This window comes from Corylus avellana, chromosome 1 (assembly GCF_965113065.1).
Source record: "Corylus avellana chromosome 1, dhCorAvel1.hap1.2, whole genome shotgun sequence".
In the NCBI taxonomy this organism is placed as follows: Eukaryota; Viridiplantae; Streptophyta; class Magnoliopsida; order Fagales; family Betulaceae; genus Corylus; species Corylus avellana.
The window spans coordinates 12,623,452-12,648,289 of record NC_142490.1 but is presented as its reverse complement, the minus strand read 5'-3'; the positions used below and the strand labels follow the sequence as shown (position 1 = coordinate 12,648,289).

General features: G+C 35.6%; 2 protein-coding genes across 6 annotated transcripts; one reads left to right on the top strand and one right to left on the bottom strand.

Moving 5' to 3' along the window:
- Positions 1-121: 121 nt before the first annotated feature.
- On the bottom strand, positions 122-8,773 carry APG3 (Peptide chain release factor 1). The gene is made up of 15 exons (XM_059579544.2): positions 8,594-8,773; positions 8,381-8,437; positions 7,249-7,329; positions 7,081-7,138; positions 6,881-6,984; positions 6,383-6,434; positions 5,707-5,756; positions 4,751-4,816; positions 4,489-4,653; positions 3,965-4,037; positions 3,685-3,817; positions 2,253-2,310; positions 1,316-1,363; positions 849-932; positions 122-672 (listed from the first exon to the last, which is right to left on the bottom strand). The coding sequence occupies exons 1-15, from the start codon at positions 8,744-8,746 to the stop codon at positions 601-603; spliced, it is 1,254 nt and encodes a 417-aa protein (XP_059435527.2). The 5' UTR covers positions 8,747-8,773; the 3' UTR covers positions 122-600.
- Positions 8,774-17,020: 8,247 nt separating this feature from the next.
- On the top strand, positions 17,021-21,424 carry LOC132171643 (Zinc finger C-x8-C-x5-C-x3-H type family protein). 5 transcript variants are annotated; one of them, XM_059583016.2, is made up of 8 exons: positions 17,021-17,380; positions 17,572-17,714; positions 18,169-18,231; positions 18,405-18,524; positions 18,634-18,924; positions 19,011-19,322; positions 20,272-20,652; positions 20,942-21,424. In XM_059583016.2, the coding sequence occupies exons 1-8, from the start codon at positions 17,284-17,286 to the stop codon at positions 20,972-20,974; spliced, it is 1,440 nt and encodes a 479-aa protein (XP_059438999.1). In that variant the 5' UTR covers positions 17,021-17,283; the 3' UTR covers positions 20,975-21,424. The 5 variants fall into 5 exon arrangements, with proteins under 5 accessions (XP_059438999.1, XP_059438998.1, XP_088368197.1 ...); XM_059583015.2 differs by having other exon boundaries at positions 17,569-17,714; XM_088512071.1 differs by lacking the exon at positions 20,942-21,424 and having other exon boundaries at positions 20,272-20,920.
- Positions 21,425-24,838: the final 3,414 nt, after the last annotated feature.

The following is a 24,838-nucleotide window of genomic DNA, read 5'->3' as shown; positions in this document are numbered from 1 at the left end:
ATAAGTCAGATAAAAGTTACTCTATATAGTCCTATACTCATGCCTTGATACGACCCAAACAAAACATACAAACACGAGTTGCCACCACCACTAGCCATTACTTATATTCTGCGACACAATAGGTTCTGAATTCACAGTAACATTTCACCATGATTGTGATACAAGGGAACCAGAGACATACAAGGTTCTGGGAAATACTTGTTACAAGAGGAAGCTAGATTCATATGTAGTAGCTGAAGGCAATGACTCATGAAACTATAAATGAAAAAGACTTTTCTCTTCTTTTTTTTTTTTCTTTTTTTTTTTTTTGTTGGTTAGATATGAATACAAAGATTACAGGTCACCTTTATACAATGGAATTACAATTTTAAAATTTAAATGGTGACTCCTCCCACGAGGCATCCGGAAACCATTTACCTTGTCATTTCATCTGTATTTGCATTTAAAAGATGCCTCATATTCAGACAAAGTATCAGCAAACTAAATGAGAATGTTCTACATGAAGACACCAGCTTCTTGTGGCAGATATTGTTTCCTTCGTTTGCATATCTTGTCCAATGACTTTGAAATTTTTAGTCACATTGCCATAAATGCTGGAAATCAGCCGGTTGGAGCAACTACGGACTCCGCAAGTTCCTCTAGTAGATCCTTCTGCTCCATAGCAGCACAAGCCTGCAAGAAACAGGCATTTCAGTGGCATGGAGATCATTACGCTGTGTTTTATTATTTTAAATTAATAATTTTCTTGCAATTCTGAGCATAATTTATGATTAAAATAAATCTAGAAGAAACAAAAGAGGTCATGCATCAATAACAAGAGAAAGACTAATGTCCGAGAAGAACAGTACCTGGACTGCATTATCTATATCACCTTCAAGAAAAGAAGTGAGCTCAAAGTTCATCTTCAACCGGTGATCCGTAACCCGATTGTCCTAATTGAATGAATGAAGTGTTATGAACTCCCCCAAAACTGTAGAAGCTTATCAGCACCAAGATGAACGTTTATGACTTATCTCAATCACAAAATTACCCTTCCTCAAGAAAGCCAGACAAACTAACAATTTGCACAACAATTAGTTTCGAATCAGCACTAAGTGCCTCCCAATATAATGTCTTATTTACTCACCAACACACTGATAAAAAGAGTTCTCTTCTCTATCTCTGGGCATTTCTTGACTTTTTCCAGTAACTTTCAATAAACTCAAATAATTATTAATAACCTTTTATTAGGGTATAAAGTGGACTCCAAAATATTAAGAAAGCACAGATCCTAATATTAAGCTCAACGAAAAATGGTAAATGAAATATTAAATACCTTAAAATTGTATGTCCGAATCTTTTCTGAGCGAGCACCTGTGCCAACCTGCATTTTGATAACAACCATGAGACATACTTTAATCCAATGCCTAAAAACCAAATCTTAGGACATGTAAACAAAAAGTTATCCAGAAAAATTGGAATTATGCAACGACACCATCAATTGTATCCAGGCAAACAAGTTCGACTGCTCAATCCATAACCAGACATCAAAAGTCGGAGACTACGTATGTAATGGCAACTGGGCAGGTATTAGCAATAATACTGCCAATCCTCTAGCTATCATTCAGTATTAGAATAAATAAATTTTCTAAGAATTGATAGCATAAAGATATAAAATTCCTGGAGTCCTTCATGGTAAACACTAGATGGATACAGATCAAGACTCATCTTCCCTAGGAGTCAGTCATCAAACCAAATCTTAAAAAAAAAAATTATTTGCACAACATTATGTAGTTTTTGGTGCATTTGGAGGTGTTCTAGACAAGTATTGTCACAAAAGAGGCAGGACAACCACCTTTAAAAAAAAATAGCATCAATGACTCTCATACCTGAGCACGTTGGTATGCAAATATATGTAGAACAAATCAGAAGCTATCCTATTAGATCTCTAATTACCTAAATGTTTCTTCCATTGGTCAGCATATAGGATAACCATTCTGCATGTAATGTCAAGTTAACAAAGAAGAAAAATAATAATAATGCCTTCAAGATGGAAAACTGAAGATTGAAACATATGTTATAAATAACTGTCGCTAATTATCATATCTTCGCTTAACTTCAAAGAGTCACCAATGTATATTACATTCATAGTACACTCAAATTTCCACCAAAAGAAATCAATTTCCAATGTGAAATATGCCAAGGAAGTATTGTTCATTGCCATAATTGCAATCTCATATGTATCTCAAATATCCTCTAAAGCTAAGATATACCTGTAATTTCCGTTGATTGCTTAGCCTCTCATGCTGCTCTCTTACTTTTATCTCATACCTGTAGTGAGTACAAGGGTCATCATAAACGCACCAAGATAATTTAAGGGGGTAAAAAGCAGAAGGAAAAACATGCAGTTTTAAAGTCGTATGAAATTATAAATTAAGGAAAACTACACTTACCGCCTCAAAATTATACCCAAATTGCAATGTCCCCCAAATTTTAGAAATTTGCAATTGACAACCCAAACTACCTAGCCCCTTCACTTAGCCTCCTTTGTTAAGGTTTGGGAAAAGTATACATACCCCCCTCAAACTACTACCCCATTGTCAATGTCCCCCCAAACTACCAATTGTGTCAATGTCCCCTATAAACTACCAAAAAAATGTTAATGTCGCTCCAAGGCCAACAAAAAAAAATGACCCTAAAAAATTTTCAATAAGACAAATATTCTTATAATCCACTATGGCCGGCCTGGGGTGGCCGAAACCACCCCCAAATGGCCAAGAGGTGGTTCGGCCACCCCCAGGTTGGCCTATTTGGCCAAGGGGTTTTTCTTTTCTTTTTTTGCTTTTTTTATTATTATTATTATTATAAGATCTTTTTAAAAAAAATTATGAAGGACATTTTTGTCCTTAGGGGTGACACTGACATTTTGTTGGTAGTATAGGAGGGATATTGACACAATTGGTAGTTTTTTTTTTTTTTTTTTTTTGGGAGGAGACATTGACAATGGGGTGGATAGTTGGAGGGGAATATGTGTACTTTTCATTTAAGGCTTTCTATTAAATCCAACAAAAATTATAAAAAATGACAATAATATTCCTGCATCACAAAAAAAAAAAAAAAAATTCCCACTGTAGGAGACCCGTTGGCAGACCATGAATCTCCATGGCCAAGAAAGCCTTTTTCAATATAAGGTCATAATTGTATTTTCACAGAAATGACAAGGGCAATATGGACATTTTACCCATTTTCCAGTGGATTTAATAAAAAATCCTAATGGAAGGGGGCTAAAGGAAAGGACAATGTAGTTTGAGGGGTCAATTGAAACTTTTTAAAGTTTGGGGGGACATTGCAATTTGGATATAAGTTTGAGGGGTGTAAGTGTAGTTTCCCCTATAAATTATTAATTGCGCATAACAGACCATGCCATTAAGAATATAACAAATAAATAAGAAGATACTGTATAAGGATCATAGCTGCAAAAAGGAACAAAAAATAAAATAAAGATAAGATTGAAATGAAAACACTGCTTTTGATTAACTTCTGTCCCTCAAGATAAAAACACCTCACAAAAGATTCAAACTTTTCTTTTATGGTAATAATGTTCTTGAAAAATGAAAACATTGTACAACTCAAACCAATATGTGTGTGTCTGTTTATATGAGCACAATATAATGAGCATTAACGCAAGGTAAAATTGACACTCACAGTTTTGCTCTCAACAACTGAAAAGCACGATCCTTGTTCCGGAGTTGAGTCCTTTCTTCTGTGCAAAAGATGCGGATTCCTGTTGGTTTATGGACAAGATCGACAGCTGTCTCCACCTTGTTCACATTCTGGCCTGCAAGATATTTATCCACGAGAAATGACCTAATGAAGATGTTCCATTCTTTTTATTTTTATTTTTCATTTTTCCTCCCACAAATGAACCATGGAAAAGCAAATCACTCAATGAAAACTAATATTCACAATTTTTGCAGGATTGTACCTCCTGCACCCCCAGACCTTGCCGTTGTTAGTTCAATATCTTTTGGGTCGATTACCACCTCAACTTCATCTGCCTAAATCCAGATATAGCATAAGTCAAAGATTTTATATATATATATATATATATATATATATATATATATATATATAATGCAATAATGATAGAAATAAATGAGAAAAACTGCATTAACAACATCACATCTACAAGAACAAGCATATCCAGACTCTTTCACAGCCTTAGACTAAACTTTTCAAGACATTTTCTACAAATATGGATCCAGGTATCAACATTGTGAAAACTTGTCAGTCAGTTTAGCAAAGAAGTAATTGCATGCAAAATCAATTGTCAAGACAACTTTTCAAGTAAAAATGGCTGCCTCCCCAGACTAGACTGAAAAAAACTTGAGAAACTTGATTATGTCTCAGTGCTTCCTAACACATGAGATTCTAGTTAAAGCTAAAAATGTTTTGACATGAATATTCTTTCAGTTGGAATGTGTTATTTATGTTAGAAATGTACTCTACCTCTGGCATTATGGCTACTGTAGCAGTAGAAGTATGTACACGACCCTGTGTTTCTGTCTGAGGAACACGTTGAACCCGATGAACACCAGACTCATATTTTAATTTGCTGTAAACACGTTTCCCCTTGATCTCCATCACGTATGTTTTAAACCCTCCTTTTTCAGCCTTATGAGTAAACAAAATAAATATACAAAAAAAATCTGTGAATCACATCAAAACAATGGTTTACACATAATTCTCATGGAAAGTTAGTGAGCCATACATCAGAGCTTGATAAGGGGGTGAACTTCAAAGAGTTTCGTTCGCTGTACTTCTGATACATACGGACCTTGAAATAAAAAATGGAAGGAGCATTAGGTTATATGAAGAAGCACTTTCAGTAGAATAACTACTTAGTACAAAATATTTTTGAACATCCTGGGCCATTCATTTGACAAAGCAAACACGAAGGGCGAAAATAATGCAGAAGCATGTAACTAACTCAAATATGATCCCAGGAACTATATCAAGAAACCAAGTGTATGTCTGATAAGTGTTTTGAAAAGTTTTTTTTGTGTTTGGATTTGAAAAGTGCTTTTGATGTGATAGAAAGTGCAGAAGTCCACATTTGAGAAGCGTTGTTTATGGGGTTCATAGAAGAAATTGTTCGGTAAACTTTTTGAAAATTGTATTTTAGTGTTTTTGAAAAGCGAGAAGTCAGGGGTAGTCTGAAAAGGAGAAAAAGAAAACCCTCGAGGGTGGCCGTGCGGCCATCCCTCTCCTCCCTTGGGATGGTCATGCAGCTACCTCTCTCTTTTAATAAGTCAGCATCCACACTTGAAAAAAATAAACAGTTTTCTCAAAATACTCCTATAAGGTGTAGGAAGCGTTCCAAAAAGTGTGTTTTATTTTTTTAATTGTGTTTTGTGTTTTGTTTTTTGAAAAGTATTTCGTTTGGTAACTATTTTCTCAAAAGTGTGTTTTTGTATTTGGAATGTTTGGCAAACATGATCCATTATAATCCATGTATGCCGTAAGCTAAACCCATTTATCTGGCGTCAATGGTAAAACCTTTAATTTCAAGGTCAGCAACTTTTCTGTATAAAATAAATACTTATCAAAAAAAACCTTTTCTGTATAAAACAATAGTAAATATTTGTTTTGTTTTGCAATATTGTATACAACTCAACATGAATCCATGCCATATATTCGGAAGGAAAAAACGAAGCATGTACCTACAAGATCACCAGCCCATATTCCAGCCTCATCACCACCAGTACCTGCCCTTACTGCAAAAGAAGAAAAACACAAATTTTTAGATTCAGAATGAAACAGAAGAAATTACCGAACAGAAGAACCTTAGTTAAGCATCACAAAAGGAGCACAATACTCTCCTTTCATTCTTGTCAGTAGAGCAAATTAACATCTAAAGCATTTAAAAAAAAAAAAAAAATTCCAAAATTTTAAAGCAATCAAACAATTATTTCAAAGAGGGGAAAGCAACTCGTAAGCATTTGTATCCTCTTAAGGAATTTGGTATGAATTAGACAAAAGCTTGGTTGACAGATTACATCACCCATGCTGTGGCTTGTTGTCGTAATCAAGATCAGCAGCTAATTAGTTTCATTTTGTTAATTGTAAAATGCTAGTTCTGTGAGAAGTATTACGTAAGGAGCAGCATAATGGCCAAATTCTGGCTTTCTCTCTGTATATTGTAGAAGTTGGAACACCACTTGTGAGGAAAAAAAAAAAAAAACAAAAGGAAGAACACCATTGATCAAAGTTGATCATTTAGTCCAGTTTTCCATGTATAAGGTTCCAGTTTTTACCATTCCCATAACCACTTTATAAATTATATTTGGTTAAAAATCAATCAGATAGTACAATTAATTCACTGGCAGAAGAGGATGTTTACCTTCAAGCATTATATTTCTTGCATCAAGAGGATCAGTGGGTAGCAGTATCACCTACCAATGTAAATGACATTGCACCTTTTAAGATTCACAGGAAAAGGTAAATAAACTAAATAAATGAGACAAAGAAAAACAACAGGAAACCCCGAATCAGATAAGTGAAAGAATACTATCACAATAAAATGATGCGGAAAATCATAGAGTTTTCCTTTGGAGCTCAAATTGAGATGCTTGCCAAATTAACAATTGATAAGAGATCTCATATCAGATCAAGTTTGTCAAGTCCCATTTAAATGAAGCTGCTTGAAATCAAATAAGTAAAACAATAAATATAGTAAAATGATATATTGCTTAGAAAAATGAAATTTGAGAAGATAAACGAAAAAAAGAATATCTTAAACAACAGATCAAGCATTTGAAGAAGCACATAGTTACAAAATATAATAAAAGAAAAGGAATATGTATATGAAAAACCAATGTACTGATACAAAGTGGACAACCTTAAGTTTCTCCTCAAGCTCCTTGAGTTGATTGGATAAAGAGTCAATTTCATATGATATCATCTCTGCCATATCCTCATCACTGGCATCCTCTTTTGCTAAAGCTGACATGATAAATATGTGAGGAAGATATATGACTGTCAACACAAAAGCTCAATTTTCTAAAAGTTTTTTGTGAAAGTGAACAGGAGGAAGTAAACCTTTCGTCTCTTCTAACTGCTTCTCACAGTCCTTGAATCTCCTAAAGGTTGATACAACCTATGTGTCCAGAACAAAGGAAAAATTATGTCAGTTAAAAATGAAACTAACTGCAGCAGATAGTTCCAAGTTAAACCCAGCATGAGAAAGAGCAAAATTAAATGCAGTACCTCATCAAGCTCAGCCATAGATTGTGCCAACTTTTGGTATTCGCTGGGATTTGAAACGACATCTGGATCAGCCAGCTTGACCTAAAATATCAATTGGGTAGATTCAAATTGAGCATAAGAGCTAGATTTTCATAGGCCAATCACTGAAAGCCTCAACTTAAGCTCCTCTTAAAAGGGAAACAGCCTTTAGCGAAGATGGTAAATGTACCACTCTGCCATGCAAAATTTGTTACACTTATTTCACGCTTGTCTTCAGATTCCCTACTATGCCTATGGGCCGTGCATACCAGTTGCTGCAAGAGTTCAAAGGGACTATGCGAGGAAATGATACAACGACTAGGTTAACTATAATGGTTGGCCTACAATCACATCTGAACTAAATTGTCTTGAATTGGATTTGAAAATTCATTCAAGCCCTATGTTCCAGCCTTATGAGAAATGTTAATCTGATCTCCACAGAGGGAGCTCTCATTGCTCTTCCATGGTTATAGTCGCTCTAAACCATGGGAATTCTATACTTCACTTGTGTTTATTTATTGACCACTTATTTCTCTCATACTCAGAAGGCCAAAATCCCAGAATCGCTTTACCAAATAACCAAGCGTTAGTTTCAGATACATCACTTTAATCAGTCCACCATAGTTTGTGATGCATATAATGTGTTTCCCTCCGTTGGGAAATAATACATACAATTCTTTATCCAGAACATTAGTCAACCCCACCATCTTCTGAGCTAAAATTATCACACCAGTCTCCCCTCCTTCTAACACTTAATTTTGCTAAGTTTCAATCCAACTTCATAAGTCCCCATCCCAAATAATTGCAAACTATTCCAGAGTCTGTATCAGCAAACGTGTAAAACTCTAGTTTTATCAAATTCCTCAATACTCCGAAACACGCTAATCTATCAAACCCCACTTCCCAATCAATTATCTACATACTCGGAATTAGAAATGCACTTCAAAACATTCTCATGCCTTACAACTACAATTACAACAATTTTTTATTTTTTTATTATAAGTACAATGACAACAAATTAATTCAGCAAGGATGATTTGCCTCAGAACACACCCCACATACAAACGGTGAAAAAATTTATTCAAATATATTACGCTATTCATAAAAAACATACCGATAACTCCTTCCACGTCTTCTCTGCAGATTCCAGCTTTGTTATCAAATACGGCTCCTGCATTTCATCAAACAAGAACACAACAATAAGCACAAAATTCACAAAACTCCTCGGCCCCGTTTGTTTTCCCAGAAAATAAATTCCAAAGCGAACAAAAAAAATAAAATTCTTTCCCTAAAAATTATATATTTCTTTATCAGGAATTGTACGGACCGCCATGCAAACGATTCTTCGAGCTCTGTGCGTATGAGAAGGTCGAATGACGAGACAACCTCTTCTCCATTGGTCCCAAAAACGACGTCGTTCTGGGAACTGATTCAACGTTGCTAGAACTCGACCTGTCGAGCTCGCTGTTAAGCTATTCATTCTTGTGGTTTTAGCAGGTTTTGGGAGGAGCAGAGAGAGTGGAAGAGAAAGTTTCTGTTCCAGTCGAAGAGATAAAGTTTGATATTGGGGCCTGTTTGGGTAGTGGATTACCGTAATCTCGTTTAGGAATTAAGATGAGTATCGAATCAGCTTAGGTTTTATCTAACCCGTCGGTCGGATAAGGCACCTCGTGACAGTCCTTTTGGCTGCTCGTGATGGTTATAAAGCGTTAAATGGAAGTAAAGAAAGCTTTCGATTAAGGGTGCGTTTGGGAGTGCGTTTTTTAAAAAATAATTCGCGATTTTAAATCAAATCATAATTTTAGGGTATTTGAGATTGCGATTTTAAAAACGTAAATTTTAAAATCGTAAAAAATTATGGGATTTTCATAAGCTAATTAGATGGTGCTTATTTGAAAAAGTGCGAATTTAAAACAAAATCACGATTTCTATTAAAAAGATATTTGGCGCAATAGTTACCTTTTTTAGAATGGGAATGAAAAAAATACCAATTATACCCACCTAAAATATATTAAAACCCTTCTTTTCTTTTTCTTTTTTTTTTTTCCCCCCTTCATCCTCTCTGTCTTGTTCATCCTTATTGGTAATTTGGTCATGAAACCGCAATTATATGTTAATGTTATCCAAACACTCAATTGATAAAAAAAAGAGTACTTTTTAGTATGTTTTACCAAACGCATGTGCGATTTTAAAAAATAGCAATTTTAAAAATGCAATTTTTAAAATCGCACTTATTGAAATCGCACTCCCAAACGGGCCATTGGTTGCAGGCAGGAAGTTTATTTAATTTATATTTATTTTTTATTTTGTAAAAATAGAATTTTCATGGTCAGATTTGTAATTTAAAAGGTTTTACATGTCAAATACCTTTCGGCCCATGTGGGTTATCGACTTTATTTTTTGTCATTCGGTTTTAATTGGTACCACAAATGGTACCTGGGTAATGGCAAAAGACGGAGATAGTACCTCCATCTAAACTCCGTCCAAAATTTGATGAAAAGTCACGTCAGCACTATTAAAAAATCAACACATAGTCAAACGACCCCAAGGCCCCACCCCCTAAGGGCCAAATGGGACGCTCTTTTCCCATTTTTTTTAATATTTTTAATTTTAGAATTTTTATTTTGTATTTTTAATTAATAAATGGACATGTGCCGATTTTTTAATGGTGCTGATATGACTTTTCGTCAAATTTTGAACGGAATTTAGACGGAGGTACCGTCTCGGTTTTTTGCCAATACTCAAGTAACATTTGTAATACAAATTGAAACCAATGAGGCAAAAAATAAAATCGTTAAACCACAAGGGGCTGAAAGGTATCTAACCCTTAATTATTATTAAATTTTGATTAAATTGTGATTTTAAAAGCCACCTCATTCATGAAGTGACATAATAGTGACTTTTATAATTACTAATAGTAAGATTTGGATTTATTAAGGTTTTGGGTTTTGAGTTTTTTTTTTTTTTTTTTTTTTAACTATTTTTGTACTCCATCTTTGATAGCGAATTTATTTATGATCGTTTCCGCTTGTGGATGTACCTCACATTGAGGGAACCACATAAATCCTAATATGATTGTGTGTGTGACACCATAAACAAATGGAATAAATATTCATTTTACAAAATTTTACTGCTAATCAAATGGAAGGGCTTTTAAGGGGTTTGGTTAGCATTTTGGCTAAAAAAAATTAAGAGAAACTTCACTGAAAACCCTCAAACTTTCACCCGTTTTGAAATACTCCCTAAACTTTAAAATTTCTCAATTTAGTCCCATGAACTTTCAATTGCTCATAATTTGGACCTTTCGGTCTATTTTAGCCATTAAAAATACCAAAAAAAAAAATCAAAATATCCCTGATTTTTGTTTTTTTTAAATAAAAAAACGTTTTGGAAGTTTGAATTTTACATAAAAGTTAGGGGTATAAACGCTATATAACGTTTAAAATTTGACAGAATGGTTCAAATTGAGAGCAATTGAACGTTCAGGGGACTAAATTAAGAGATTTTGAAGTTTGAGTGGTTTATCAAATCAAGTGGAAGTTCAGGGGTCTTCAATAAAATTTTTCCAAAAAATTAAGTGCATATAAGCCACTGGAAATGCCCGCTCTTTAATTTTAACTCAACATCTTTAGTTTTTATTTTTTATTTTTTACTTTTTACTTTTTCCTTTTTACTTTTTGTGGCCTGACTACACATGTTCATATTGATTAATACAATTTGTAGAGCTTAGTGCTAGTCCATAATCCATATGCTAAAAAGCAAATCATTAGAATCATTAAGTGCCCGCATATGTTGTATTTATGGGTTCTTTTGTTAGTTTGAACTTTGGAGTGTGATGATGTTGTTGACAATAGAATATATATATTTTTAATTGGATATGAGAAATTTCTTTTAACTCATTATATTAAATTGACATGCGTTCAAAATGCATGTTAGAAGTTTAATAAATTGAATTTTTTTTAAAAAAAATCTTCAAACATAATTTAAAGAAAAATTTGATCCCTTTGTAATATCTTCCAACTTTTTTTTTTTTTGGGAAACTTCAGAAAACCCCCCTAAACTTCCAGCCAATTTGAAAAACTCCCCATAAATTTTCAAAACTCTCATTTAGGCCTCCTGAACTTTGATTTTCTCTCATTTTGGACCCTTTAAACATTAAACTACGTCGTTTTGGATGTTTTATACACATTTTACCCTTCCCCAAAACTACGTCGTTTTGTGTCCTAAAATTACAACACCTACCCAGCCCAAAACGACATTGTTTTAGGCATTAATTTTTATTTATTTATTTTTTTTAAAGCCAAAAAAAAAAGGAAAAGAAAAAAAAAGAAAAAAACCGGGGTGGCTGAGCCACCCCCTGGCTGGTTTAGGGGTGGCCGGACCACCCCCTTGGCCATGGGGGTGGTCCGGCCCCCAAAAAAAAAAAAGGGGGGGGGGGGGGGGATGTGGTGCATTTGGGGTGGCCGGACCACCCCCAAGGGGCTGGGGGTGGTTTCGGCCAACTCAGCCCCAAATGCACCCCATCCCTTTTTTTTTTTTCTTTTTTTTTTGGCCAAGGGGATGGCCGGACCACCCCCTTGGCCATGGGGGTGGTTCGACCACCCCCAGATCGGCCAGCCACCCCCGATTTACCCCCTTTTTTTATTTTTAATTTTTTAATTTTTTAATTTTGCTTTTTTTTTAAAAAAAAAAAAAATTTAATGCCTAAAACGACATCGTTTTGGGCTGGGTAGGTGTTGTAGTTTTTTTTTTTTTTTGAAAGGTGTTGTAGTTTTAGGACAAAAAACAACGTAGTTTTAGGGAAGGGCAAAATGGGTATAAAAAGTCAAATTGTTTGACTTTAACGTTAAAAGGGTCAAAAGTGAAAGAAAACCAAAGTTCAGGGCGCCTAAGTGAGAGTTTTGAAAATTCATGAGGGGTTTTCAAAACGGTTGAAAGTTTAAGAGGGCTTTTTAAAGTTCCCTTTTTTCTTTTTTTCTTTTTTTAAGATACAAAAGAAGAAAACAAACTATGAGCAATAAACAAACCAACAACAAAAATCACAAAAATACATTAAAAAAAAAAAAAAAAAACAATAATGAAACTTAATTTAGACAGATGCCTAGTAACTCATTGCTCCGAAGGAAGGCATTAGAAGAGAAAGTTGAACAGGAATGCTGGTAGCAAAGTTGGTGGTGGCCCTTAATCAAAAGTGCTCTCAAGATAATCTTAAAAAAACTTAGCCCAAGACCAGCTTCTGAGTGAATTTTAGAGGCTAAGAGGCATATGTACAACAGTTGAAAGATCTCCTTCTAGGCTATTGAGTTTGAATATCAACCAAATCAAAAGTTGTTTTAAGTTCGGATCTGAATCTAAGACAATTCTAAAGGTTAAAAATGCTCTTTAGAATAGAGCTTAGGAGGGAAAATTGATTTGCTAGAAAATATCCTTAGTAGCAATGGCACATGTAGTACACCCATTGAGATCGGAGTCATAGGAAATAAGAGAGCAGATCAATGAAGATGGAGAGAAGATGCATGAATGACTGAGGTGGATGGATGAATGTAAATCTGACTTTCAAAACCCAAAGTGGAGAACAATAAAAAAAGAAATAATAAAAGATAAACCGATCTAAGGGGATGAGTTCTTCCCTCCTCCCTAACACGGCAGCGTGTCCGAGAAATTTTCGGGACCAATAGGAAATAAGAGAGCAGACCAATGAAGATGGAGAGAAGACGCATAAATGCTTGAGGTGAATGGATGAATGTAGGTCTGACCTTTAAAACCTAAAGTAAAAAACAATAAAGAAAGAAATAATAAAAGATAAACCAATCTAAAAAGGTTGGGGGATGAGTTCTTCCCTCCTCCCTAACACGGCAGCGTGTCCGAGAAATTTTTGGGACCAATATACATGGGAGTGTGTTTGAAAAGCATACTTAAAATAAAGTAAAAAAAGGATTAGTGAATGATATCTTCCAACTCTTATTTGGTTGGTGGTTTCGATATTGGGTGACTTGCCAATGGTATGTTGGTTTTATGCAATGATGGCAATGATATTCTTTAATATTACCCATAAGAGCATATTTTTAGTCAATTACATTATGGTCTTATATTTAGAGCCGTCTATGTTGCTAAACGATGTCGCACTAAAAGAAAGCGATTGAGAGTGCTATGCGCCGTATACAGCTCTCTGCTCTCCCAAAGCCGCCAACTGACGTAAGCCGGGGCCCCAGCTGACATGTGATCAACATACATGGCATCTTCCTATTGGCCATCGTCAAAAAAGCCTTTGATAACTTTTGACAAAAATGAAAAAGAACAAAAGTGTAAAAGTCTTTGATACCCATGACTGCATGCACGATTTTGTATTTGTTCAGCTTTTCTCAAAAATAAAAAAAGAATATTATTGGCTCTTTTTATTAATGTTTTTTTTTTGGGTGGTATTTTTTATTTTCAATTTTAAAAAAAATGTTTTTGTGTGTTTTAAAAGTCTCTAGTATTTGAATTATTTGTTAATATTTGGGAGTGTAATAATGCCAGCAATACTCCCCCACTTGTGCGGACATGTTAAAAAAAAATAATTATAATAATAATGCCATCAATACATCCATTCAACCATTAAGGATAATGGGTAGTTTATGGACAATTTTTTTTTTTCAAATTTGATTGAAGGAAAACTTTTTAATTTAGTCTATTAAATTGACATTTGTTCTCGGAGCATGTGATTTTAACATGCATTTTTAATAATGAGTAAGTTCATATATTCTAAAGATAAATATCAGTTTAATAGATTGTATTAGAAAAATTTATTCCAAAGGCGTTGGCAAAAGAGGCAGAGACACAATGGCAGCTATGGGAAAAATCTGTTGAGCAGCAGGAGGACAAAGCCGAGACAGCACCCAACGAGCCTACTCCTTTTCTGCGGTGGACAGCGCCAGTTTATAACACATACAAGGCAAACTGGGATGTGTCGGTGAAACCAGTTTCTAGGCATTTTGGAGTGGGCATCATCGTTCGGGATTACATGGGCCAAGTGTGTGCAGCCTCATGTCTTGCCTTCGAAGGACGTCCGGACCCTACAGTGGCGGAGGGGATGGGGGCTCTTTGCGCCGTGGAATTTTGTCGAGATTTGGGCCTCAAAAATATTATGTTGGAAGGGGATTCCAAAACAGTGGTCCAAGCAATTAGCTGAGGGGCAAATTGGTGTAACTTTGGCCAAATTATTGAAGTTATCCATGCTATTTTGCTGGGTTTTAGGAGCTGGAGAATGGAACATGTACGCCGTGCCGCAAACGAAGCAGCTCATGGATTGGCAAGGGCAGCTGAAATTACGGGGTTGATAGAATTTCGATGGAAGAAGTTCCGGAGGTTGTACATGATATAGTTGTTTTAGAGCAATTTGCTCTTATTGTTTAGAGCTGTTTTAGCTCTTGGTATTTAGAGCTTTATGCTCTAGATGTTGTATTTCCCCAGATATTTTTGAATGAGATTAATCATTTATTCAAAAAAAAAAAATTTATTTCAACTTAATTAAGAGAAAAACTTTGCCAGTTATTTATTTATTATCCTTCTTTTTCTTTACAAAAATGTGGGGCTATGTGTCACCAGAAGAAATGTGCATTAATATTCTTTTATTAAAGATATAGTTTAAATATTTTTGGGCATGAAAACAAAAAGAAAAAAACTAAGTGGGAAGGACCACTAAACACATAGATAGTGAGAATATAAACAAGAGAATATCCAAGAGAACTCACTCAATTGGGAGGGGACACATTCCAAAACCTCATTCATGTACATGTCTCATCTAATATTAGCATGAAAAGTACCATCACTATTATTCTCTTCGGTTGGTCACTTACTTCTTCTTCTTTTTTTCTTGTATTATTCTACTATCACCCCAATGCCATTTTGTCACATATTCAAAGCTTCTTGAACCAATGAACCAAAGACATTTTTTTATGAGAAAGAGAGAAATAAAATTAAATCCTAACCGTTGAAAAATATACAATACATATATTGTGGGGTTTTTTTTAAGCACCTATACCAAACCCCATTTAATAATGGTCGGAAAGGAATAGGATATTATCCAACATGCATCAATGATAGAAAGATGGTGACATAAGATTTATTTATTTATTCAAGGTTTTTGTTTAATGTCTTTTATTTTGTACTCTTAAGATAAACACATTACACAAACAATTCAAAACATATAACACTTTTTTTTTTAAGAATAATGCTATTCTTTACACTTATTTATTCTACTTATTTCACACTCGTCGGCGTGCCGTATTAAAACATGTAAAATGAGTGTGATAAATAGACGTAAAGAGTAGCATTACTCTTTCTTTTTTTTTTTTTGGTAAAGTTCACTTAATCCCCTCAAAATACCACCCTAATGACAATCTACCATCCAAATTATCAATTGCAGCAATTTACCCCCCAAATTACCAAAACAATGACAATGTATCTCCAATTTTTTAAAAATGACAAAATTACACTTACTAAAATAAAAACAAAAATACTAAAATTTTATTTTATTTTCAAATTTTTAAGGGTACATTGTCATTGTTTTGGTAATTTGGGGGGCAAATTGTTGTAATTGATAGTTTGAGGAGTAGATTGTCATTGTGGTGATAGAACTTTGAGGGGGTTAAGTGGACTTTACCCATTTTTTTTTTTTTTTTTTACCAAAAAGGTAAGGAATTAGGATTTATTGAAATTCTTAGGGAATTTCAGTTTTTGGAATTTCGAATTCAGGTTGTCCATTTTTCATCTAATGATTATTGTTCTGCCACGTGTCCCACTATTAATAAAATAATAAATATTTATTATTTTATTATTTTATTAGTAGTGGGACACGTAGCAAAACAATAACCCTTAGATGAAAAATAGACGACCTAAATCTGAAATTCTAAAAATCAAAATTTCCTTAAGAATTTCAGTAGATCCTGATTCAAAGGTAAGCATACTAAAATGAAGTTTGAAAGTTTTAGTCACCATAAAAATCATATCCATGTTCATGGAACCATATCATTATGAATTGAGTGCATATCTTTGAACCATTTGCACCCAAAGCTATCACTCCGACCCCCACTTGCAAAAGACCCAAGCCACATTGGACAAACACAAGCACTTTACCCTCCAAATACAGTACACAAATTTTCTGGCCCCCCCAAAAAAATGAGGAAAAAAGCCCTAAAGCTACCCTTGGACTATAACCGACCAAAGCAACTCCCCTATCCCCCAATAAATATCCACTTGACTACTCCCAAGCCCCTCATCAATATACACAGACCAATGAGCAGGCACATTTGCCCTACCCTTCCCAAATGACACATTTGCCCCACCGACGAGACCGAGTCCCAAATTAAAATCCACACCAATTATTTGATCGAATTGTCGTGTGTCTAAATAAATTTTGAGTTGACTAGTTACTTATTCGGATAAATAAATCTCATATGAAATCTATTATCCACAATTTGAACAGTTAATTGTTGTGGATTTTTATCCTCGGCTGCGTACCATAGGCGGCGGAAGCCGGAGGGCATTTGAGTCATTTTGCCTGGAGCCGAAAGTGTCGGTTACCCCCATTTACTCAAATAGGACCAAAAACCCAGTTAAATCGCACTTCCCAGGGCAGGTGCTCCCTCTGGCGGGTACGAAAACAAAGGCAAACACAAAAAGAAAATAGAAAAATAAAAAAAAAAATTATAAAAAAAAAAAAATATAAAAAAAAAGACAAGGGACACGCACACACGCGCGCACACAACACACAAGCACACAAAAACTGAAATGCACGAAACCAGACCGTACAGTCTTAGAAAGAAAGAGCTTCCATTATTACAGTGAAACCCAAGCTCCCCCCTATCTTTCTGCTTCCTCGCGGCGAGTCTCGGCGGATCGAGCTCTCCGATCCTTCGAGAACATTCTAGGGGAAGTGTAGAGTTCTTGTAGGAACGTTCCCGTTTCGTTCCTGTATAGTTTCGGTAACCTGTACAGAACCCCGAAAATAGAATAAAAGAAACGAAACGCGTTTCGATGGAATTGTACGGTCGCAACCCGGCGAGAAATGGCTCCCAATCGGCTCAAAACCAGCAGGAGTGGGTTCCCTCCGGCGGCGAGACCGGGCTTGACGGTACCTATTCCCATTTCGCTTTTAGCATTCGAATTTTCGGTTTCGTTTGCGTTTAATTTTTTACGTTTTTGGTATTTGGATGTGGGAGTTTTTTCTAGGGTTTTTGCAATGTGGGGGGTTTGGTTAGGGTTTTGTGGTGATGGTGATAAGAGGTTTTTTTTTCTTTTTTTCTTTTTTCGGGTGAATAGTAGGGTCCATGTGGCAATTGGGGCTGAAGAGCAGCGAATTGTACCCGGAGCGACCCGGCGTGCCCAATTGCGTGTACTACATGCGAACCGGGTTCTGTGGATACGGTAGCAGGTGCCGGTACAATCACCCTCGTGATCGCGCCGCGGTAAACTACTCTTATCGTCGTAAATTATGTGCATTTGAATCGGTTTGTTGTGTTTCTTGGTGTTGTTTGGATGTTGTGTGTGTTATATGAACTGGATTTGAATTAGCAGCTGTTGTTAATGCAATGGGTTATGTAATTTAGTTTAATTATGCGCAATTGGAGTATTTTGGCAGGGTTGTGCACCAATTCTTTTAGGAAATTTTGTCGGAAACTTGGTATTTGTTTGTTTGCTTAAAAAAAATCTGAGGATAACGAAGGAAAATTTGCTTGGGCTGGGCATTGGCGTGATTTTTGTGTAATTGTGTCGGTGAAGTGGTGTTTTTTTTGTTTTATTCAGTGCCAAACAGCAAGTCTGTGATTCAGAGATTACTCGTTTTCGTTCCTTTGGATTTACTAGTGACCAGGATTAGAAAGTGTGGTTTCTAAAATGTAAATTGGGATTTATGCTGCTCAGGTTGCGGAAGCTGTAAGAGCTACAGGGGAGTACCCAGAGCGAGTGGGGGAACCTGCATGTCAGGTATACTATTGTGTAATGATTGATTGTAAAACCTTAAGTGAGCTTCTGGTGCATGATAACTTCTCAATGCAGATTCCTGGGAGATCTGCTTATAATTTTTATTATCTGGCTTGTATATTGTGAAACGATTTGTGTTCCTTTTATATTTCTTATGTCTGTTTCCTGATGTGCAGTATTATTTGAAAACTGGGACGTGTAAATTTGGTGCGTCCTGCAAATTTCACCATCCAAAACACGGAGGTGGATCCTTGAGCCAAGCTCCACTAAATATTTATGGATACCCATTACGACCGGTTTGACTTCCCTTCTTTTCATTCCCATGCTGCTTACACACAATCTAATATCAATGTGTCATGGCATCTTGAGTATACTACAATTGAATCACAAGCATTTGTTTCACAGGGTGAGAAAGAATGCTCCTATTATTTGAAAACGGGGCAGTGCAAATTTGGTTTAACTTGTAAATTCCATCATCCTCAAACAGCTGGTACCTCAATGCCAGCTTCTGCACCTCAGTTTTATCCACCGGTGCAGTCTCCTTCGCATCCTACACCTGACCAGTATGGCAGTGCATCCACCAGCTTGAGGGTGCCTAGGCCTCCGCTATTACCTGGTTCTTATGTGCAAGGGACTTATGGTCCTGTCCTGCTTTCCCCAGGGCTTGTTCCTATTCAGGGTTGGAGTCCTTATTCGGTATGCTACAAACTGCACTAGATGAGATTGAGATATGCCTAGAATTATGCATATTTTTTTTAATGTTATTGGCTTACTTGGTGCAGACACCTGTCAGCCCTGCACTATCTCCTGGTGCTCAGCCTGCAGTTGGAGCAACTTCTCTGTATGGAGTGACACCATTATCATCATCATCACCTGCACTTGGGCGACCTTATCCGTCATTACCCTCTTCTGCTGACCCTTCAAGCAGTAGCCAGAAGGAACAAGCATTTCCTGAGAGACCTGGCGAGCCTGAATGCCAGTACTATATGAGAACGGGGGACTGTAAATTCAGATCATCTTGCCGCTATCATCATCCTCGGGACCGGGTTGTTCCCAGGACTTTCCTTAGCCCCATTGGTCTCCCCTTGCGTCTGGTATGAAATAGTACTTGTCTTAGGCTAAGCACTTTTTTTCTTTTAATTTAATTTAATTCATCTTATCATTTTGTTGAACCAAGGTTTTGTGTTAGATGTTAGGTATCATGAGTAGTAGGTTTTAGTTAGTTATTTGGTTCTTCACTTCTTATATGCCAACCATATTGATGCAAGGAGTAATTAGGTTTTCTTCCTTTTTAGTGAGTTTAGTTTGGCAATCATGTTTTGGTCATGAATGTTGTTTTTCTTAGAGAAGTTTTATGATTTACTATGGTCTGCTAATGAAAATCATCCTGTCATAGAGGGTCTTTGCTACAAAGTTATTGGTGTCATGATATGAATAATTTGGGAACATGATTAATATAGCAGATTATACATTCTTAAGATTTTTTCTACTTTGGTTTGAAAAATGAGTACTTTTTTATAGGGAATCAAATATGTGAGAGAATATCAATATATTCAGAAAAATGTTTGACAGCTGCGGTTGTATCAAAGTCCTGAATAAAGTACCTTGGTATTGGTGGGTCTTTCAACGGCCTACTCTTTATAGAAGAGTTTGGTTATCAACTTCGTCATAAGTATGCCTTGTTGCCACCATGTATCTACCCTCCCCTTTCTTCTGTTGCATACTAAATATGAATTGAACTCTATCAGGTGCAACATCTCTTGTGTACATCACAGCTGCCTTCGTATACTGTGTTATACCTCAAATTTGCTGTCAACAGATCATAATGTTGCGAGCATTATAAATGATGTTGCCTTCCATTTTCTGCAGCAATTTGTTTCTGCATTATTTTCCCTTTCCAATGTTGATATTGATATCTTGAACAGCTAGTGTATCACTTGCTCCTAACCATATTTTCATAATGCTGAGATGCAGAGACTTTGTAAATCAATATGCTTTTTCTTAGGGCATCATTTTCATTTGTTTCATATTTTCCCAAAACAGGGGGCGCAGCCTTGTGCTTTTTACTTGCAAAATGGGCATTGCAAATTTGGATCAACGTGTAAATTTGACCATCCGATGGGGACAATGAGATACAGTCCATCTGCATCATCTCTCATTGATATGCCAGTTGCTCCATACCCAGTTGGGTCTTTCCTAGCTACTCTGGCTCCTTCATCCTCTTCTTCCGAGCTTCGGCCTGAACTGATTTCCGGGCCCCAAAGAGAATCTTATTCAACCAGAATGCCCTCTTCTGGCAATACCAGTAGTACAGTTGGCTTAATTTTTTCTCAAACTGGGTCAGCTTCACTCTCTGAAGTGCAACTTTCAAGTCAGATTTCTTCCCCTTTAAGCAGCGGCAGAAGCACAAGACAAAGTGGTGAGGTTCGTCGTTCAACCTAATGCAAAAACCTAATAGCCATTCTTCATTGTCTTCTGAATATGGTTTCAGCAGCATCATTATCCTTTCTATTTATAGATATCAGCAAGTTTTTAGTAGTCAATTATATCAATCAATTTGGTTTAGCTCACACTTGGACTCATCACATCTCTTTCTCATTTCCTTTGTATATAGTCATGAATATATCTATATACATTGTAGTATTTATACATTTTATGAAAGTGAGGAAGTATCTAAAGGTGTTTTACACTAGTTTGTACGTTGTGAATTCAGAAAGGTCTATGGTTGGGTGGGGATTGTATGTGAACCTTGAGGCTTTCCATGCAAAGCCTCACAGGCACAACTCAACTTGGATTCGGATTTTCAACAATTTGCTGGCCGGATTGCAGTAAATGTGAGTCTCATCTACTCGGGCAGGTGGGTTTCATCGGAGCTCTTTCATAGCAAAACTTATGAAAATCTCTATCCAATTCAATCTTGCCCTTTATACCCTGCAAAAAACATGGGTCACATGGTCACATCAACAGGCGCTGCTTGTTGAATTTCTGCACCCTATCACAAAGCATTAAAAGCCCAGGTGACAATATCAACATGAATTGTCCAGAATTAAATGGTTAATGTAACATCATGATAGCATCAGAAAGCTGGATATTTCAACAATGCTTGTCCAGTATTCAAAATAGACGGCAAATGTTGTATAATTTTTTTTTTTTTTTTTCCTTTTATCTCAATTTGTTCAAAGCTGGTTTTTGAATTTGAATTCAGTTTACATGATCAGACATTGTCAATAGAAGAGCTACAATCACATAGAAATCCATGTCTTAAAGGATAAATGATTAAAGAAAGAAAATGAAACACAGAATTTACATGCTCCATAGGAGCAAACTGCTAATTTCAATCGAAAAAGAATAGGGTTACAATTTCTATATATTGTTTCCAATTAAAACCCTAACCTATTTCATTGGAATTCTCAATATATTCGCCTCCACTCCATAACCTATTATTTGATTTGGGCATAACAAACTAAAATTAAGCCGCAATAGGCAGCACGAGCTTCACTCGCTCTGCCCATATGACCATTATACTATTACTAGAGACCAATATATAATTATTCAGAATATAAGCCATCATCTCTAACAACATACATTCAATTCTAATTTTTTTTTTTTAAAATTTTTATGGCTTCTTTTTTCCATAGCCTTTTATATACGGTCACATCATTGAATTTTATATCAATCAGCATGGTTTTCTTGTCTCTTTTTCTTTTCGGGTACACAAAGAAAGAAGGAAATTGTATTGAAAATTATCATACATGAATCAGATCAAGAATAGACAATAATAGTACGGAAAAAGATGAACAAAAAAAAGGGTACTTTCTTTCTTTTTGATGCTGACCAGAGACTGAAAAACGTATACAAAATCCCTTAGATGCTTTAGTTTTACAACATCAACAGATTGCAGACATGTATATAAAGAACCTTTATACCTTTCAGGAGTGTTTTTTTTCTGATTTTAAAAACAAAAAACAAAAGCACATGCATTTGTTAATGTTTTCTTGCTTTTACTTTTACTTGTCATATATGTCTTTTCCCTAGTCTTTTGTTGCTTATACTTTTACTTGTTACTAGGGTTGTAAATGAAGTATGCTCGTTTCACAACTTATTTGTATAAACTCGACTTCAATTCGGCTGGTTTAATAAATGAGCTGATTATGAACATAAAAGTAAGCTAGATTATTAAATCAACTATATTAGTATAAATTCGTATATACAAATATAGTATACAAGCTCATATAAATTCGCGTAACTTTATTTTTATTATTTTTATAGTATTATTTTAATTTCATAATTAGAACATTTTAAGTAAAGATAAATACTATAATAGATATAACTTGAATTATTGTTATTGTGAGTCTTGATATAGATATATGTATGTTTATGTGTATATATTAATGCGTGTGTATGCATGTGCATAGTGAATTTATAAATAGGAAAATCATATATAAAATCTTTAGGTCAACGCGCTTTTATTAAAAACTCTCTGGATATTTTTTTTTGGAAATTTAGTCATTAGGTAACTCGAAACTACTAGAAAACTCCATACCGTCAATTTTTGTTAACTGCCGTTAGTCCACTCAAAACTCCCCGTTTTATCTGATTAAAATATTCATTTTTTATTAATTTAATTTAAAAATTTATATCTAAAAAAAAAAATTGAAGGTGGGGTGGCTCGAGCCACCCCATTGGGGGTTTGGGATGGCCCGCAGGCCACCCCAAACCACCCATGGGGTGGCTTACGGCCACCCCTGGCTACCCTTCAATTTTTTTTTTTTTTTTTTTTTTTTAGATTTAATTTTTTAAATTAAATTAATAAAAAAATGAATATTTTAATTAGATAAAACGGTGAGTTTTGAGTGGACTAACGGTAGTTAACAAAAATTGACGGTAGGAAGTTTCTAGTAGTTTCGAGTTACCCAGGGACTAAATTTCTAAAAAAAAATACCCAGGGAGTTTTTAATAAAAGCGCGTTGACCTAAGGATTTTATATATGATTTCCCTTATAAATACTATAAAACATACATAGAAACTCAAGATTGGATTATTTAAGATCTAATTTAATTTGTTTGTTTAACTCAAATAATAAAATCTTAACAATAATTAATATGGATTTACGCAAAAAAAAAAAAAGAAGAAGAAGAAGTTGACTTTATATAAAGAATAAATAAGGGAAAAATATAAAAAAGCCCCCCAAACTACTAGCTGTTTTCGATTTAGCCCCCTAATGTTTCAAAAGTGATAAAGTAGCCCCCTAAACTACAAAACTATTGTATTTTGGCCACTCCGTAAGTCAAAACCGTCAGTTTGGATGGAAACTGCAAAACGACGTCGTTTGTTACGGGTAAGTTACTACAATGCCCTTTTGGGAAAAATATAAAAAAGCCTCCCAAACTACCAGCCGTTTTCATTTTAGCCCCCTAATATTCAGAAAGTGATAAAGTAGTCCCCTAACTACCAAACAATTGCAATTTGGCCACTCCGTTATTCATTACCGTCAAATATGATGAGAAATTTAAAACTACGTCGTTTTGGTAATGGTAAGTTACCAAAATGCCCTTTTTGGAAAAAAAAATCATATTAAAACAAGCAAGCAAAACGGCGCCGTTTTGCTTGAAATTAGGGTTTCCTTACACTTACCAAAATGACGCCACTTTGGTAAGTGTTAGGAATTAAAAGAAAAAACCCTAGACCCCACGCAGGTGACCCACGAAAAAACCCCAAACCCCAGTTTATCTCTCTCCCCAAAACCGCCGACCACCACGTCGTCTATCTCCGGCAGCCTAAATCTTACCCATAACTCAATCTTTTTATTGTATTTCATGGTATAGCTGTCAGATCGATGTTGTTTATCTACGAACATGGTTTTTTTGTTTAATTTTTACAATGGGTAAGAATTTTTCGGTGGCGCTTCGTAGCTAGTGGATTGTGTGGCCGGCGGTGATGGATGGTGGTGGCAAGGACAGTCGGTTTTGAGAGAAAGAGAGAGAGGGGCGTTGCGTTTTTTTCACTTGAGGGAGAAGGTTGCCGGAGATAGAACGACGTGGTGGCCGACGGTTTGGGGGAGAGAGATAAACTAGGGTTGGAGGTTTTTTCTGCATGGGGTCTAAGGTTTTTTCTTTTTATTCCTAACACTTATCAAAACGGCGCTGTTTTGGTAAGTGTAAGGAAACCCTAATTTCAAGCAAAATGGTGCCGTTTAGCATGCTTGTTTTAATATGATTTTTTTCCTAAAAGGGTATTTTAGTAACTTACCCTTGTCAAAACGACGTAGTTTTGAATTTTCCATCATATTTGACAGTAATGACTAACAGAGTAGCCAAATTGCAACTGTTTGGTAGTTAGGGGCTACTTTATCACTTTTCTGAACATTAGGGGGCTAAAATGAAAACGGCTGGTAGTTTGGGGAGCTTTTTTATATTTTTCTTAAAAGGGCATTGTAGTAACTTACCCGTAACAAACGACGTCGTTTTGCAGTTTCTGTCCAAACTGACGGTTTTGACTAACGGAGTGGCCAAAATGCAATAATTTGGTAGTTTGGGGGGCTACTTTATCACTTTTGGAACATTAGGGGGCTAAATCGAAAACGGCTGGTAGTTTGGGGGGCTTTTTTATA